The 18868-nt window shown below is 47.3% G+C and overlaps 1 protein-coding gene across 12 annotated transcripts in view; it reads right to left on the reverse strand.

Annotated features, from left to right (window-relative positions):
- Window positions 1-914: 914 nt before the first annotated feature.
- RAPGEF4 (Rap guanine nucleotide exchange factor 4) overlaps window positions 915-18868 on the reverse strand; it is a 328804-nt gene continuing 310850 nt past the window's right edge. For all 12 annotated transcript variants that reach the window (XM_070070679.1, XM_002712290.5, XM_070070683.1 and 9 more), the window contains 5 exons: window positions 16149-16199; window positions 15335-15422; window positions 14909-14973; window positions 5025-5079; window positions 915-2165 (listed from right to left, as the gene is read on the reverse strand). In XM_070070679.1, the coding sequence (XP_069926780.1) occupies window positions 2038-2165; window positions 5025-5079; window positions 14909-14973; window positions 15335-15422; window positions 16149-16199 (387 nt within the window). In that variant the 3' untranslated portion in view covers window positions 915-2037. The remainder of the gene's footprint in view (window positions 2166-5024; window positions 5080-14908; window positions 14974-15334; window positions 15423-16148; window positions 16200-18868) is intronic.

An 18868-nucleotide genomic window follows, 5' to 3' on the forward strand; every position in this document is an offset into this window, starting at 1 on the left:
TGCTGCTTTAGCACTTTTTCAAAGTGGGCTTTAATTGTGGGCTGTTAAACGGGATAGCAATAGAACCTCTTGGAGCTTTTGATAGGTTAATGGTACTGGGAATCACTTCTAAGAATGCAGTGTGTTGCGCAGAGGCTCCCAAACTTATTTGAAGATACCATCTTGGTTTTTTGTTTTTTTTTGTGTGTGTTCTAGTTGTGTTTTTGGTTTTTTTGTTTGTTTGTTTGTTTTAGGAATAACAGGGGCACTCATGAGACTTGTAAAGCCTAAAACATACTCTAGGAAATGCTGACATTAAAAAATAGTGGCATGTCTGGAATTGAAAGAGTTTTGGAAATGTCTTCATCAAATATCTACTACGTGCTACAACCGCCAAGAAGCAGGGTCCCACACCAGGCAGCTCTAAAATCCACCTATTCATAGAAGACATATTCCTAATAGCAAAGAAGGGGAAAGAAACAATTAATTGTTCCTCAACTGGTGAATGGAGAAATACTATGCAGTATTACCCACACAGTGGAATATTACTCAGCCGCATGTCAGAGACATGAACACAGGTGTAAGCTGTAACGTGGGTGAACCTTGAAAACACTGTGCCGAGAGAAAGCAGGCACAAAAAAAGGGCTTCACGCTGGATGGTTCCCTTTCCATGAAGCATCCAGAGCCAAGGCACTGAGGCAGAAAGCAGGACAGTGGTCGCCAGGCGCTGGGAGGGGAGGACAGCAAGGAATGACCACCACAGGGTACGGAGAATGTTCTGGAGTTAGTGATGACAGTCCCACAGCTTTGAAAGTCCCAAAGCCTCTGGACTGCGCACTCTAAAAAGGTGAGTTTTGCAGTGTTTAGATTTCGTTTCAATTCCTGAAAAATCCAGGACCCTCCCAAACTATAGGAATTGAAAACATCACAAGCCATTTCTTGTCAACAATTATATTTAATGAAGATACCAGATGATATTTACAGAAGATATACATACATACAATTTCTACACATTAGATGTCGTCTAATTGTGAAAACAGGAAAAAATGTACTCCAAAATTATCAACTAAACAAAATAAATAAAAAGCAGTTATTTGGCACAGTATCTATTATGTAGCAAATAAATAACTCTATACCGTTGATTGAATGAAGTATTTACAATCTATTTGAAAGTGCAAAACAATTGTTGAAAATTAAGATATTTGTAATAACCTTTAAGTCCAGAAAATATGTTTTTGTTTTTCATCAGTAACAGGAAATTTGTAGTTGAAAGGTTTTTAATGCCCAGAAAACATTTCAATTTTGAAAAACATTTTATGCATATTGTGCTCTTCTGAAATGTTATTTTCTATCTTAACGCTGGCAATTTTAAGAACCTTGGCATTTCTGTGTGGAATTTTTATGCAGGTGATCCTGATTGGTAAATTCTAAAAAGTGACATTGTAAACATAAATATTTTTCTACATATCTTTCAGAAATTACAGACCAGCCCTCTCTAAAGTACATAAATAGCCACAATGTTTTATTCCAAAGTACATAAATAGCCACAAGGTTCTATTCCTTCAGAGAGAAGACTATGAAGATGGAAGAACACAATCTACAATTTGGATTTGTACTGAGTCCTCAAGACCTTCCCCAAACCCCTCGCTCCAATTCAAGTTGTTGAGGTCAAAACTACAGAACTACATCCCCACCAAGGTATCCAAATCCATCCCATGTGCAGCGTATCTCATCCTACAAATATTCTCAGAAAGAATGGCAGGGCCTTGAGATTTCTCCTGATAATGATATTTCGCCCATCTTAAGGTCTCAGCACAGAAGATGACACAACCAGAAATGAACTAGGGTGACCGCACACTGGGGGCTCCTAGGGTAGAGGGTAAGCGTTACACACGTCAAGTCATTTCTTCTCTCTTCACACGGGGATCAACAGAACGCAGCCCTGAGGTTTCTCAGGACACGTCACTCACTCTGTGGCATCCTCACTGGTGGCGCAGTCAGCCGTGTAGCATCAGTGGCATTTTGGAAAGAGTGTGGACTGGAGACAGACCATCTCGCCTATGGCCGACGAGGCTCTAATCTGTGTGACATCTGTGATAAAGTTCTCTGGTTGTCAATCACATTTAATTGCCGCACATAACTCCGGACATCCTGATGGTTCTTATTAGCTTGAGCTGCATCGAGATCTGAATAAAGTGGAGAGGGGAGGATTGGCATTGCAGAATACATGCATGTAAAATCCAGCTTTATTTTCTCCGATTACTTATTCCACTTGTCATAGATCCCTGGGTTCCACCAAGCCCCTTCAGCACACCACATGCATTGAAATGTCCCCACTAGGTCGTTCCATTTCCTCCCTCTACCCTCCGATTCTCTTTTCTTCCCTGGAATCACCTCATTTGATCATTTTCCTTTGTATTGCATGTTGTAACAACAACAATAAAAAAAAAAAGGCACCAAATTAAAAAAAGAGAGCATCTGTCAAATAGCCCCTGGTTATAGACTAAAAATTTGCCCCTTACCATCCCAGCTCTGAGTTTTATGCTCTGTGTCTCTGCCTCCTTTGATCCAGGGGAGGACTAATGTCCAGACACAGTTTTCACTAGCTCCTTGCAAAGCCTTAACACCCGGCCCGAGAGAAGCAAGTGCCTGAGACCACAAGGTCCTGACTCCCTTCTTTCCTTGCGCACACACACAGCCACACGGCATTACCAGGTAGACACGTTCTTAGAGCTGCCCACATTCACAGAGAATCCCAACTTGTGTCCTGCTGTTACAACTTCTGCGAGACCTTCGGGTTGCTGATGCTGCTGAAAACCTAGTCAAGTGCTCAGATCTGAGGCGGACCTCAGGTATGTGTGCACCGAGCTGTCACAGAGGCTGATTTCAAAGCAGAATCTATCACCTGCACGTGGGCTGCTACACATGATGGAGAAAGGACATATTTGATAGTGGTAACTAGACACACGGGTCTCTCGGGAAGCGACTGCTTATTTTCCACACGGTACCATCTTGTGGCAATCTGTGCGAGAGTTGCCAGAGCTTTCTAATTTGGTTAGAGATGGGAAATCTCGATTTCTTTCCTGGGGATTCTTCCAATTTTCAAATGGTGATATTATTCCAAAATAAAAGGGAACAATGGTCAGTTTGGACCCAATACTCTTTCTGTGGTCTGTGGGCCACTTCCATCCTCTGGATCTCTGGGATGGCATCTCTGGTCTACTTGGGGATATAGAGGGAGGCCCAGCCAGAGCTCTCTTCCTTAGCACTCAGATTTCCGTAGGACATTTGTGCTGGTTAGATCCACATCCCACTCCCAAAGACACTGAGGCCGCCATCTGCACACGGGGTGAGAGAGGGCAGCACTGCAGGTCTGAACACAGCCAAGCAGAGGGAAGACACAAAGGCCCCTTCTCGCGGTGAGAAGAGACTCATCAGTGTAATTATCACAGATAAATAATACGAGGGAGAGCTGAAGGATGTGCTGTGCTTAATTTCTCTGCTTCTCCCTGGCAGCGCCCTCCACATGTAGAATATACTCTAATTGCATTGCACCATTCCCGCCATGTGTAAGAATCTATTCCTATAGCGTTATCTATAGATTGTTGACTTCAGAGTCGAACAGCTGTTGTTTACCAGCAGTGACTGATAATTTCAACAAATGCAGCAAAGACTTCCAAAAACTTGTCTTCCTACTTCTCTAGGAGATGTGGGAGAATGTCGGGTTTGCTTCCAAAGAGGCCCATGGGCTCCAGACTATTCTATCACGGTTCTTGACCAGTTCCTGGAACTCGTTAAGAAACTTCTCAATGTTGTGAATGCTCTTAGGCACGCAAATGTGGCAAATAATTTTAGGAATTTTCTGGGTATGCCTGAAGGCCAAAGGATTCTAGTTTATAAACCCCTGTAGCTGACACCACTTATCTGTTCTCATCTCTGCTTGTTCAATGGTTTTATGATCGTGTCTTTAAACACACAGTAAATTACTGGACGAAAAGATGGGAGACTTGAACTCTGGCAGAATCCACGTAGGAATAGTCAATGACACGCAAGACTATTCTCATCTTGGAAGTCAGAGAAGGCACAATCATTTCCATTCATTTGTAAAAGGTCTACTCGTTTCCTAAATCATGATTATTTCTCCTAGCTTTCTTGCCTCTGGATATTCAAAAACGGAGATGTAGTAGTAGTTCTGGCATTCCATGTTAGCCAACCCTGGCTTTGGGCTAGCCCTGTGCAAGGAGGAGCTCTGATTAATAAAACAAAAACCATTTAGGCTTCTAGCATCATGTTCACTGCAGGGAATGGTCCAGGTAGCCGCACAGTCATGTCCGTGTCATTGTTTTGTGTTGCGTTAATGAGCGAAATTTCCTCAAGTGACTCACACAATGACATTAACAACTGTACCTGGTCTGCCTCCTCACTTTCAGACCCCACTGAGAGAGCAGCTCCACCCACAACCCCAAGTCCCAGCCCAGAGGAGACCGTGGCACTGGTCTCACAGGACCGTCTGATGCCGTGATGCAGCAGGTGAAAACAGCTAATTAGTAAAAATATTGCTATACGAAAGCACTACATCGTGCTAGCTCTTGGGATCTGTGTTCAGACCTTAAAAGAACACTTCAAGTTCACTTGGGAGTACCAGAGCTGTCATCTGAAATCCTGCTCTTGCCCTTACCAACGTGCCGAACACACAATGCACCCTCACAGGCCTCTGAGAGGCGGTAAATATTCTCTCTCCCGGTTTCTAAACTCAGGCCTGAGTCATCGAGAGCTGATGTGGGTTTCTCAACATGGAGCAGTGAGTCACGCAGATGCCTGGGCTGACGGAAGGCTTGCGGGCTGCCGTGCCCTACTTATCTCTAACCACACTGCAACAACTCAATTCTCTTTAATTCATTCATGACACACTATTCCTCCGGTTATTTTCTAGATCTGTGACAGCAAAACAAAGGGCGTCTGAACTCAAGGCCCCTGCTGGAATTCACTGCCCAGAGTGTGCCTGATACAACCACCCAGATCTCCATGCAGCACATCCGACTTACTGAAGGGTTGGCTCCTGTAGTACCTCACGGTTCTGGCAGTGTTTGCAATCATACGCTGAAAAGAATCAAGAAAAAAAGAAAGGCAGAAATACAAGTCAGCTTAGTGTATGTAATCCATAGAGGAAAATAAGCCATTATTTATTTCTGCAATACTTGTCCCATAAGAACAGCTTGTTCTGCAGTAGTGGCGCTCTGAAGGCGATGGTTGAGGGATAACCTGGTTAATGGCTTTGAAGAGGCACCCACACTCACAGGGACAAGGTGATGGCAGGGCAGGAATGCCGGCAGCCTAACTCTAATCTAATTGTCGGCTTGTTCTGAGGGACACAGCGAGCGTCTATTGTTCCAGTAGCCCTCCTGGAGGTCATGGTGAAGGTGTGGGGGAATTTAGAACTATCCTAGACTAGAGCAGGGTTAGCTATCAAGCTCCTTGCTGAAAGCAAATAGGACTCAGCAATGACATACTAGGTGGTATCGACCAAGTAGGAAGTCAAAATGTTCTACCTGTGAGTTTTTGCTACATGGTATGCGTTACTGACTTCTCTGCTCTTCCAGCAAAAGCGTGTGTTTTAATGTTAATCCTAATGGTCCATTCCCTTCCTGCTCCCCTTCTTTCTGATGACACTAAAACATGGACATTTTAGAAAACCAGAGAATACACAAAACATTAACAGCAAAGTAAACGTCACTTAGAATGTCACTTCATTATGTGCCTGAGTAACATTCATATTGTTGTACATTTCCTTCTAATATTTAGGAAATAAATATAGGAAGCTATATTTTTAAAAGATTGAAGTCACCCTATACATACATATTTCATTCCGAGTTGAATTTTCACAGTACAGTGTGACTATTTTCCATACCATTTGCATCTTAAACCATTTTAAACATTTATTTATTTGAGAGGTAGAGACCGAGAGAGCCAACTCCTATCCACTGGTCAGGCAGGGCCAGGCCAGAGCCAGGAGCCAGGGTTGCACACAAATCCAGGTTTTGCATGCAAGAACCCAATTATGCAAGCCATTCTTGTGGCCTCTCAGTGTCTGTATGTGTAGGAAGCTGGAGTAGGAGCCAGAGCTGGGTACCAAGTCCCAGCACCCTGATGCAGGCTGTGGGCATCTTAACCAGTTGGTGTCTTAGCACTAGGCCAAATGCCTGCCCCATGAGCTTGCATTCAAACAGGACAAACCATAATCGGTCTGACCCTTAATTTCTCCATTAAGTGACCTTCTTAATTTCTTTGTGAAGTTTTGGTGATCATAAAGATTTAACAGGGACTCTTCCATGCTGAACTCAATTAAAAATAAAGGAAAAGAGGAAAAATATTCCAAAGGACAGAAATAGAGGTCCCGAACTCCCTTGGAAACCACTGTTGGATCCCAAGCCCCAGCCCCATTGGTGAGCCAGGGGGGACGTCCCCTGCTCATGGTGCATTAACAGTAGCTGGGATTTGCATTGGGGCGGAGCTTTCAGCACATCTTTGCTGCTTAGATTCTCAAAGGGGACCCTGCACAGATAGCAGATTAGTGAGCACCCCAATTGCTAAGAGACTTCCCCGTCTCGGAGTGGCTGTGCCATTCCAGCCCCTGCTTCCTTCTTTTCCCGGACCCTTGGTTTGCCAAACTATAAGAGAATGACTTGGAGCAGGAAGACCATGGCCTTACACATGTAAACAGGTGAGTAGCACAATACTGCACTGGGTTCTGGATGCTGGCAAGCGCTAAGCGACCTGTGCCTGCGTGGGATAGCGTCTCTTGCACAAAGAGGTCATTGAAAAAGTTCCAACTTCACGTTCGTAAAAGATCGTCAAAACCAGCACGTCTCTGGATCAGCATGAGAAAAATATTACAAATCCCTCCAAGAAAGTGTAACATACAATGTATAATTAGCCTCTGATATATGGAGCCCTGAAATAAACAGTAGCTGTGATCATTTTCCTGCTAATTTACTTGAAGTTGTTTTTTCACTTCTCTAAAGGCTTTGCATCCGAAGGGCACCAGTATATTCCGTGTAGAATTATTGTAATTCTTCCGATATTGAATGGAGTGTAATTACCGAAAACCCCGGGGAGTGCTGCCAGTATGCCCTTCTGGAGAATAATAAAACAATTAGCAGGGGTCAGAAACCTCTTCCTATACCATTTTGTAGGGAGTAATTGTTCTGCTTTTTAGTTTTGAGAGCTAAAACATTTCATTCTGACTTTGGTTTTAGACTACTCTTTACAGCTATACTCTGAGGCTTCATAATTTTTAGCTCATTATGTAGTTTAAAATGTGAGAACAATTGTTTAAATCGGTAATTTCCAGCTCTGAAGTTCATTCTACCTTGCTAAGTCTTCGATTAATTTTAACAATGCTTTTAATTTTGACATATCCTTTTTAATTGTGCTCGAAGATAACTTCAGTTTAACTTCAAAATCCAAATCTGGCTTTACAAGGTCCATTCTTTGCCTTTGTGAGTTGCAGACAATAATGCTGAATGGTGTGAGCCTATGGAACTGCTGTATGAACCCGGCCAACACTGCTGGTCAGTGCACGGTCACACAGTGCTCTCACGGGGCCACAGAAGAGTTGGCCCCATACTCTAACTCCGGCTTCACTTGCATCCACTGAACCACATCGCACCCACACAAGAGTCTTCCCAGGGTTGCTGAAACAGACTCCGGAAGTCACCTCCTTGCACCACCTCCAGGAGCCGGATGCCCTCTGCAGCCTTTCCATTCGTAAGAGGCTCCCTTCCCGCTGTTGGAACGCACCCGGCAACGCAGCATTCATTGCCTGCACTGACAGCCCCTTCCATTTTTAGTTTACTCACTTCCAATTTTTATTTTCATTTTATTTGAAAGACAGAAAGACACAGACAGATCTTCCTTCTGCTGCTTTATTTGCCCACAACAGCCAAGGCTGGGCCAGGCTGAGGCCAGAGGTTCTACCTGGGTGTCCCCTGTGGGTGGCAGAGACCCAGGCAGTTGAGCCATCGCCTGCCGCCTCTGAGGGTGTGCGTTAGCAGGGAGCTGCATGGGAAGGAGGCAGCCAGGACTGGACTGGACCCAGGCACTCTGGCAGGGGATGCGGGCATCTCAATACCACAACCACTGCACCAAACACTCGGCCCTTCTTCTGTTTTTAGACATCGCTGACGATTGACTGAGTCCCCGTCTTTCTCCCCTTACTTCTCCCTCCTTGATCCTAGCTCTGAGCTCTGGCACCGCGTTGAGTTCCTCTCTAACAGGAGAGTTCTTCGAAGACTTGAAGACAACCCTTAGGGGTGTTTCCCTAGCCCCAGGCTTTCCTCATTCAGCCTTAACAGGCTTGATTTCCTCTGAACGGTCCATAGCACAATGCCCTGGACTGACCAAAGCGCAGATTGCAGTAAACGCTCCCTCTTCCTTGATCCATCTAGAGATGCTGTACACTGTATATTACATGCACAGCTTTAAGAAATCATGTTACCTCGCTGTGCAGACTTGGCATCCTGCTCTGTCAACATGCAATTGATTTTGAGGGTGAGCGTGGCAGATTTCGCATTTCTCTCCACTAAAATATGTTCCATTGGAGTCTATCTTTCTGCAGACTCAAGCCTCACGTGTGATTTTTTTTATGGCCGGTGGCTGTTGACTCATTGGAGTTCAAGGTTGGCAGAAACTAAGGTGAAAGACACAGAGGCTTCATTATCCAACTGCCACAGTAGGGCTGAAGCCAAAAGTGATGGTTCAGGTGTGGGAGTCTTGCCAGACCTGCCTGGAGCAGGCTGGGCAACTCTGTGTACAGCCAGGTCGGGAGCCCGGGGGGCAAGGCTGATTACTCCACAGAGAACCTCTCATCTTCTTCTTCCATGTTAGCCAACCCGAGGTTGATGACGCATGCCCATCAGCAACTGGCTCATTAAGACAGCAGTCGGTAACGCAGGGGTTAAACACGAGGCCAGCCTGCTTCTTCAGATGCGTGGAGGACACACTGAACCCCCTGGCCATATCTCAACTGGCTTTTCTTAGGACTAATTCCCAGCGTAGCTCTTCAGCGCTTGCTGGCAAGCCTGAATGCATTTACAGTTCCCAACCCTTGGGGCTGAGGGACAGGCAAACCCGAGAGCCAAGGCCAGCTCCTTCCTAGGGCGTGGGTTGCACAGTGACCATGTCCAAGGATGCTGTCCAGAGGAAGGGATGACCATATGTGTGGGGGAGCCTGGCACAGGCCAGAGGCTCCTGGGCTACAGTCCCCAACACAAATGTCCCCCACACTTCAACAGAGCTGAGGCCACATGAACCTGGCAAGCACCACCTCGCCAGCGGGCCGTTCTAGGACACAGCCCCTCCCGCGGGGACCCTCACTGCCTCCCGCAGTGCCCGGAGCCTTTACAGCTGCGCTCGGCTTTTCTGGTCAGTTCTGCCCTGATGCTTGCGCTCTCCATCCAGGCTGCCTGCAGCTCCCCTGTTGCCCAAGAGGGGCAGACTCCCATGTCTGGGTTTCATGTCCGGACCGGCAGGCCCTGCGGGCACTGCCACCTCCCACTGTTCCATCCGGGGCCTCCCACTCCCGGGCACCTGCTCTTCCAGGCCACTCTGGCTCTCTGCTGCGGTGCTCTGGGGAGGCCCTGCTCGGAGGCTCCCGCCTCCCTGACTGCAGGCCTCTTCTATCTGCCTGCCCAGGGCAGTCTGTGTCTTGCTCCTATCCTCCCTTTAAGAGCACCCTTGCTCTTACAGTGTGCCAGCTTGCTTTGCCTCTTCTTATATTCTGCCCTTACCTATTTGGTTCTCTCCCATCTCCATGCCTGTTAAATATAGGCTCTGAGCCATTCATCCTGGCTTAGCACATGTCAAACCACATGGCTATCATCAGATTCTCTCACTCGGGTTGCCACATTTTTGGAACAATTTTTTTTTTTTCTGCAACAATTTTCTGAAATACAACAGTCCTTCAGAAAGGTACTTGCTGGGAAATGGAATTTAAGAGATAAGCTTATTAGGCTGCAAAAAGTTTTAAAATCCATGCATTTTTTTGTAGGACACATTTCCTGTGAACCTTTTTAAGAACCCGCATCTGTGTGGATTTCAAAACTTCTTACATCAAAATAAAGTTTCTTTTTTAATTCCACTTTGCAGGAACTTTAGGAGCTCTTGTCTGTAGCCTCTCAGGCACAGAGATTGTGCCCATGAGAGCAACTGAGAGCAACTGCAGACCACAGGGATCTGGGTGCCGGACCAGCCTCCGCTGCGCGTGTCCCCGAGCAGGAAGCCGGAGTCCCCGGTCCCCACGGTGAACCTGCAACACCCAAGTGTACACAGGGGTGACACTCGTGATGCCTGCAGCCTACATTACACATGACCCATGGGAGTTGCAGGCCAGGCACATGTGCAGGCACACTTCGATCCTGGGCTCCTGTCTTTCCTGGGGGGAAGGGCGGGCAGATTCTGACTGGGAGGAGGGGAGACAGACAACCCGTTAGAACACAGGGTCAGTGCGCTCCCTTCCTGTCGGGTGGCAGTTATGTCCAATGCACTGGGTCAGGTGCTTCATCACCTCTCCTAATAAGACAGGAAACACTTCTGGATTCCGTCTCTATTACATAAAATCCTTTAAAAATACCTGAGTGCCCTGTCCTACTTCACTAAGTCCAACCCTGGAATATAATTGGGTTATTCTCTTATTCGACAAGGATTTCTCGCATAGTTGCAATGTGTCAGACACCTTTATGGGTTCTGGAGAATCATCAGTGGAGAAAACAGGGCGCTGACAGGCAGACAGACTGTGAAAGGGCAAGTCAGGCTCATCTCACATTGTGGGGCCAGCTGTCAAGGCAGAGAGTGCTGGGCCGGGGGCAGGGGTGGAAGAGTGAGGCTGGAGGGGTGGTCAAGGAGGACTACCTGGGGGAGGGAATGAATGATGAGAAGGAGCCAGACAGGTGCAGACGAGGGGAAAAACATTTCAGGCAAGACTAACAGCTAGTGCAAAGGGCCTGTGGCAGAACAGATGTCACCAACGTGGACTGAGCACGAAGAGGCAACATGACATGAGGCTCGTGGGTACTGAGGGTGCAAAGTCTGCATTTTATTCTTTCATGCTATTAGTGCTAACGCAGCTTTGGTTCCCACTGGCACATCTGCAGGAAGTTCCCTCCCCTGTGTTTCACTTTTCGACATCTCATTTCTGATTCTTATGATCTAGTTGCTGTCCCTTCTGTTGATTTTTTTTGACTTTTAGCATTTCATACGTTTACATCTTACCTCCTCCAATGCACGTAATCCCCTAAAGGCCAAGGACTAGTTCCTAGAGATCTTTATATTTCCTAGTAAAATCTTTTGCCTGAACACACACGACACATGTTCCTCTGAAGCATACTCATTGGAAAATGTGCATTTAACCTGGTCTGCAAAATCTCTATAAAGAAACAAAATCTCAAAGGACTCCCGTTAGCTTCCCTTTGTGTTGGAGGCGCCTGGCAATCGGTGGCTTTGAACCTTCAGGTTTTGACTTAGAGATTTGTTTTTCTCCAGCTGGAGATAACAAGTCCGGTGCACTCTCCGTGAATCTTGTACTAATATTATTGGCAATAGAAAACCTATTGCTGCTAATTGTGTAATGACATGCTTAGTGATACAAAAATAAAGGGATTTAAAAACATTTCCTTAGCGAATTAGCGTCTGTTAATGTTTCCAGATGTTTGCTCCATGCTTCTCAGTCCAAATAAAATGACTACCTTAAAAATCATATTCATAAATAAATCTACCTAAATATGGATATGTCTGAAAACAGAACCAGCTTCCTCACACACCAGCAACTGTGCCATCAGCATGCTTCCTGCAGCCTGGGAGAGCGGCAGCCGGCCAGCATATCATCCCCTAATCCGGGGCTGGTCTATCTCCTCGATGTTATAAATATTCATGCATGCCATGGAGAGAGACGAAGGGCTCGATTCAAACATTTTTTTGAATACTCCTTTATGTCGCCCCCAGATGAAAGAATGTCGGCCTTTTTATTTTTTTGCATAAGGATCAGAATGTGGATTCTTTTGTTCATACCCAGAAATCCTGAAAACTAATATACAACAAATTCTCTAATCCGCATTTCATACCCCAAGTGTGAAGAAGCTCAAAATAAAAATACTCGGGGTTGGCACGGTGATTTGCTGATTGTGCAATGCAGCCACCAAGAAAAGGCATCTGTGTTCCTGGCTACCCTGGTGACTTCTGCCCCAGGCAGGGACTCCTCTGGGGACACAGCCCACCAGCTCCACAGAAGCCTTCCACGCTGCTCTGCCCACCGCCTGGGCCTTGCCGGCGGGGGGGGGGGGGGGGGTAGGGGGGTGATGGGGAGACACAGCATTGAGACCTGCTTGAAAAGGAAGATGTGTCCTCCCCAAAGACCCAGCAGGAAGAGCAGCCGCTGCGGGTGACGGCAGGGAGATACCGCGGGGCTGAGCTGGCTTATTGGAAGAACATGTTGGGGAGTGGGCAACACGTGCCAGACGGACGGCAGCCAGGTTTAGAAAACATCACGCAGCCTTTGTGAAATGCCATTTCATTTTCCAGCCTCATCCAGCTGATGGAAAGGCGATTCTGAAATCCAACTTTCTCACGGTAAATACGACTTCCAAGGTTGTAAAAGCAAAGTACTAACAGCATTCCTTCAATACCTTTCCCTCCCTGTCTTTCAGAGTTATAAACCCCCCTAATTTTTAATGGGGCACATGGATACCCCAAAGAAGGGTGACATTTCCAAGCCTTCCTTTCATGTGACAAAGTTTCTCGACAATAAAATGGGAGGCAAGTGCTGAGTGCAACTTCTGCCCCACCCCCGAAGGGACGCAGTGTACCTCCACCTCCCTTTCCTTTCCCTGGGGGCTGGAATGGGGACGTGGGGGCTGCCATCTTAGGTCACATGGTTGGCAAAACAGCAAGAGAGCAGACGCCAGGAGCCACACCTGCCTGGACTTTCAAGGGAGAAAGACATGAACTCATCTTGCTTCACGCATCACAGAATTAGGCTTCCGTGACTGCAGCTGAAACGCTTTCTCAGCTATCCCCTTGCTTTTCAGCAAAAGTGGACTTTTCTTTCCTCATGGCTGGGCACAGAAGAATCTGCAGCTGAGGGCACGAAGTGCAGAACCAGGAGGGGGCGCTCTCCTGGTATCCTCTGGTGATCTCGGTGTTGAGTTTGCAGGTTACAGACGGGGGACATCACCACCCCAACATTGCGACGAGGCAAATTTTGGCCATCCCAGCCAACAGCTGAGTTTGCAGCCCTCGGCCCTTGCTGCTCTTGCTTGTTCTGTTTGGTTAACTATAGTGGTGGACAGTTCTGAAGCTCAGAACTTTTGGAAACTCTGACGCCTCCATCTCTGCACACGTGTGTATTTTACAGCTAAAAGGCTGGGGCATCCCCCTCTCAGTTTGCTTTTCTGCGTAACTGATCCAGAAGCTTCCTTACTCATTTGCTAAATGTTTCACTTCTGGAAAACATGTTTTCTTCTGAAGAAGCAGGGATAATGTTTAATTCTCTGTACTAATAGGTGAGCCAAAGTTTTTTTTTTGTTTTTTTTTTTGTTTTTTTTTTTACTTTGATCAAAAATTACTAAAGTGATGGAGTAACAGAGATGTTCACAGCCTGCCTTTGATGTGGGGAGGAAGCTGAGAAAACATCTGCCCTCTGGTCTAGAGTGTCCCTGATGAGTGTGCACCCACGTGCTGTTCCCTAAGCAGCTGAAGACCCGGGAACCTAGTGTCCAGGCTGGGCTTTGCAGTAAGCTCGTTCCCCAAGCTGAGCGGTGCTGATCCTCACAGGATTACCACGGGCTGTTTCACATTGCCCCGGAGTCACTTACATAGGCTCCAGTTCAAGAAATTGGAATGGTTCTCTGATAAGACTTCTGTAGCACTCTATGGCTATACACCACAGACCTACCAATAACTCAGAGAGAGATGGAGCGGGCGTGAGTCCCATTTTCTGTTGGGGAAGGCGACCCGCAGAGAAATTAAGGAATGGCTACAAAGTGATGCAACTGAGTAATGAGCCTCGTGCCTCCTGAATTCCAGGTCCTGGGCTTTTGCCACAGCATCAGAGGCACGTTGCTCATCCTAAGCTGGGGAAAATGCTCACCCACCCAGAGACAAAACACTACACCGCTCCATCCACCCGGGCTGCAGCCAGCGGATTTAGACGACAAGGGGCCATTCCTTTACCACGCAGTATGTAGCTAAAGAAAGGTTTTGCGTGACTTGTTTTATTGCTTGACAAAAGATAAGAAAATCAATTGCAAGGCAACTCACACCAGGCAACCCTGCCTCGTTTTCTGTTTTGTTTTCTTTTGCCACAGAGGGTGACTGGAAAGTAACCAATACTTGCATGCCAGGTCCACATCTGTTATTGTAAAACATTTTTTGTTGTTGTTGTTGCAAAGATGCCCAGGTTCCCTCTCTGAACTTGGGTGAACCTCACTGGGGTAAAGCCACACACATTTGGATGACTACTCCATAGTAAAGATCCGCTATGGAGTTGCCTTTGACCTCCATGCCCGCAAGCGGGTCTGGGCAGTTCACCATCTCAAAGGCAACCTGGGGCAGCCTGCCTCCACAAACCTCACAACACAACAACAACACGGAAGCCACTCTGCAACACTCGTGCATGTTAGCAACAGGCAGCCCAACATGGAAATACAGAGCTTCAAAGCTGCTGCTGGGAGCCCCAGCACAAAGGCTGCACAATTTCACAAAACAGAACTGACGGAATGCAACAGCGAGCTGACGGGGACTGAGTGTTTCGAAACTCCTTTTTGTGTAGCTACCTTTGTAACGTGGCAGCACCTATGGAAATTATTTCCTTTATTAGTACGAATGCAAATTTCATGTTAAAAAAACATTGTGGTTAAGGTTATAATACGGCACGTACCATTTTTTCAAAGTTTACTAGATTGTCAGTGAAAGTCTTGTTCCCCTCATGAGTAAATGTCATATCTGTAAAGAAATAAAAGCCACATTCTAATCACGAGCCGAAATATGTCACACTAAGAAAGCACAATAGCACCATTAGATTATGCTGCTAGATTTGCATAACACTGCAGATGGGGAAAAAAGCTGATAATAGTTCCTTTTATGTTAGGTGTTTAACTTTCTAAATCGCTTCACCTGAGATTAGTAAAATCTCTAAACTAACCCTCTGCTTTGCTAACTAGTCTTCCTAGTCCCGGATGCCCGCTCCTGCGCCCATCTTCCCGGCCCTTCCAGAACAGGCGGGGCTCAGGGGAGAGGGCAGGGCTGGCAGGATGGCATTGTTCTCCCGGGAGAGCTCTGGCCAGGTTCACTTTCCTCGGATTACCTTTAATGAGCAGAGGCATGAAGGGGATGAGAGGAGCCTCCAGCTTGGCCACCGTCAGCCTGTACGCCCTGTGGTTTCTCGAAGGATCCTTAGGAGAGAGACAAAGAGAAGTCGGGAGTCAGGGCCTAGTGACTCATGTGTGGCCCACCCTCCTCAACCCACGACCAGGTATTCCTGAGTCAACAAGTGCAGCTATGGACGAAACATAGACGGAACCAAAGGAAACCGAGGCGTGTCTTAAGACAGCTTCAGATTTGCCTCCGGAGGCCATGGGGGAGAGGCTCCCTTTGATGCAACCCTGAGCTGTCAAAGCAACCTGCCCCAGGAGCTCCTGTTCGCCTGAAGCCCCAGCGCCTCCCTGGGAGGTTGGCTCACCCATTCTCTGCCCTGTCCAGCCAGACTGGTCCAACCTGCCCTCTGAAACCACCCTTCTCAGGACTGCTAGCAGTCCTGCTTGCTGGGTTTGTCTGTGGACACCTCCCAGCAAATGGGGAGAGACCATTTTTGGCAAACCAAGGGAGAGGCAGCTTCTGAGCCATCACGGACCTGAGCTGCAAGGAAGGGGCCCCATTACGCTGCTTTTCTTAGTTACACAAATTGACCTTATGCGGGACATCAGTCCTCCTTAAGTTAGTTCCTGTGGGGGCCATTCATTAGTCAGACATGCTTGTTTTAGCAGCACTAAAAGGGATCATAAACTTCTTAAAGTCAGACAAGGACAGATAAAATTTCCGAAATGAGAACTTCGACTCAGCTCATCAGAAACTGGATTAATGCAGACAGTGAACAGGATAGAGGAGTCACTGTCACTTACCATTAAACTTTCAAACTCGGCATAGAACTTCTTGAACTTGCTGGGCAGTTTCTGTTAATGAAATGAAAATGCCATATAGATACGTCAGGCTCAATGTGTGGATTTGTATCCTGAGTTACCATTGCTAGGGGAAATGGATTTCTTTTGGCTCTGAATCAAACATGCGAGACAGGCCAGACTATAATCTGTCTTGTCACTTGAGAATAAGCCTCTGGAATATGGAGGACTTGACTCTTAAAAGTCTTCACCTGCTCGGACCAAAAGTAACTATGAACGTTCTGGTCTTCCTGCTTCTAGAATGTTCTCTGAATTGAAGGCTTCATTAACAGGACTGCGGTGCCCACACCCCCAGTGCTCTGGACACGCCACCCTGCACCCCCCTCCCTTTTATTCTGACTTCACTGACTCCCACGATAAACTCAATTCAGAGAATATCAGAATTAAAAGAGCTTCAGAAATTATCTATCTCAACCCTCACGCTCCCATACAAGGCAAGCCACATGAGAAGAGGGCTCTGTGTGGGCTTTGTTCATTGCTTCCTCGGTGCTACAGAGTGCTGGCTCCATAGGAGGTGCTCAGTGTCTATTAGACTGCATGAAACTTGCGTTGTACAGAGGAAAGAAATTAAGGTTCAAGTTCATTTAAGTTTTATTTATTATTTATGTATCTGAAAGGCAGAGCAACAGAGAGAGAGAGAGAAAGAGAGAGAGAGAGAGAGAAACAGAGAGAAACAGAGAGAGAATCAGAGAGATCTTCCACCCACTGGTTCACCCCCACCCCCACTCCCAGTACCCACAACAGCCACTGCTGGACCAGGCTGAAGACAGAAGTCAGGCACTCAAGCTGGATCCCCAACGAGGGTGGTAGGAACCCGAGTGCTTCCCAGGCACGTTAGCGGGAAGCTAAATCGGAAGTGGCGGCAGACTCGGTCCTGGGCACTCTTACGTGGGATGCAGGCATCCTGAGCAGCAGCATCACCTGCTGCACCACACAGCCCGTCCCAATCTCAAGGTCAAACATCCCAAGTCACACAGCTATTTTCATCGGCGCACCTGTGATCTGCACCAGCTCCCTCCTTCTCTAACGCCTCTCTTACATACTCTATGCTTTCTCTGCTTTGCTGTAATACAAAAACGCGTAAGTTCCGTAATGGATCATGTTCCCATGTTTGTATTTTGGCATCTAATTCATCACCACTCAGCACACCCACAGCTCTACCCTCAGTAGGGCAATATTAAACCACCCTTCAGCTGACTGGTTCCCACCTTGCTTAGGGTCTCAGTTTCTAGAAAGTTGAACATTTCTCTTCTGAAGGGGCAAAGGCAGGATAGAGCAGCACAGAGAAGCTTCCCACCCTGAGTCTGGGAGTGCTGGCCACGTCTCAGGCCTCAGAGCTACCCCGTCCAGTCCTGCGTCACACAGGGGAGTCACCTCCAACAGGTGATTCACCAGGTAGCCTCTACAATTCCACAGAAGGGCTCCCCTCTCCTCTCACGTCTGAGTCCCTCTGTCACATTCGCGTGTAAGCATCTTTACAATGGCCCATGTTGTTTCTAGCAAATAGTCTCACGGACATCCTCCGAACACATTTTCCTCCCGATAGGCTTACTCAGAAGTAGTCCAACAACTGAGAGCTAGCTGGGCACGAAGGGGTGCAGGGATGTGACTCCACATGGGCCAGCTACATCACCAGGCACACCGTCCATTCTGAAAATCAGACCTTTTCAGTTAGACCAAAGTGTCCATGGCCATAGGCCAGTTTCGGCTAGACTTCTGTCACTGTGTTTCTTCCTTTACTTAGCTTGTGTTAGGTCAAAGGCAGCAGTGCACCCAGGAATAACACTTTTTTGGTTCTCCATGTGATTTCTTTCTTTCTCTTCTTTTCTTTTTTTTTTGACAGGCAGAGTGGACAGTGAGAGAGAGAGACAGAGAGAAAGGTCTTCCTTTTGTGTTGGTTCACCCCTCAATGGCCGCTATGGCCGGCGCGCTGTGGCCGGCGCATCGCGCTGATCCGAAGCCAGGAGCCAGGAGCCAGGTGCTTCTCCTGGTCTCCCATGCGGGTGCAGGGCCCAAGTACTTGGGCCATCCTCCACTGCCTTCCCGGGCCACAGCAGAGAGCTGGACTAGAAGAGAGGCAACTGGGACAGAATCCGGCACCCCGACCAGGACTAGAACCCGGGGTGTTGGCGCCGCAGGCAGAGGATTAGCCTAGTGAACTAATTTCTGGGCACATCTCATGCTTTGAGAGCAGGGTTCCCCACAGGGACCATTTTGCCAATCCAGGGACACATGCAGATGTCTACAACCTTTCTTTTTTTTTTTTTTTTGGGCCACAACTAGAGTGGGATGTAGCAAGAGAAGCTACTGAAATAGGGTGGGCAGTGGCTAGGGATGCTGGGAGGACCCAGCAGTGCACAAGATAGTCCCTTAATGTTGTAAGGCCATGCTCAAGTCCATGGTTCTTGTCTCACTTGAGCCCGTCCCTTGGCCATGTGGCTAAGCTTTGTCTTCTATCATGTTCATTAACTGTTAAACCCATGTCCTGTCACTCTTTGTGGCCAGGCACCATTCTTCACAGCACTCATGGCCACCACGGTCCTCACTGGAGTGGGATGAGAAGCCCTTGAGAAGTTCTTGGCAAATACAGGTAGATAAAAACAGCATCTGTGATGCTTTTGAGTGAATGCTCTTCCTATAGGACTACGTAATTACAGTGCCCC

The sequence above is a fragment of the Oryctolagus cuniculus genome, chromosome 3 (assembly GCF_964237555.1).
Source record: "Oryctolagus cuniculus chromosome 3, mOryCun1.1, whole genome shotgun sequence".
In the NCBI taxonomy this organism is placed as follows: Eukaryota; Metazoa; Chordata; class Mammalia; order Lagomorpha; family Leporidae; genus Oryctolagus; species Oryctolagus cuniculus.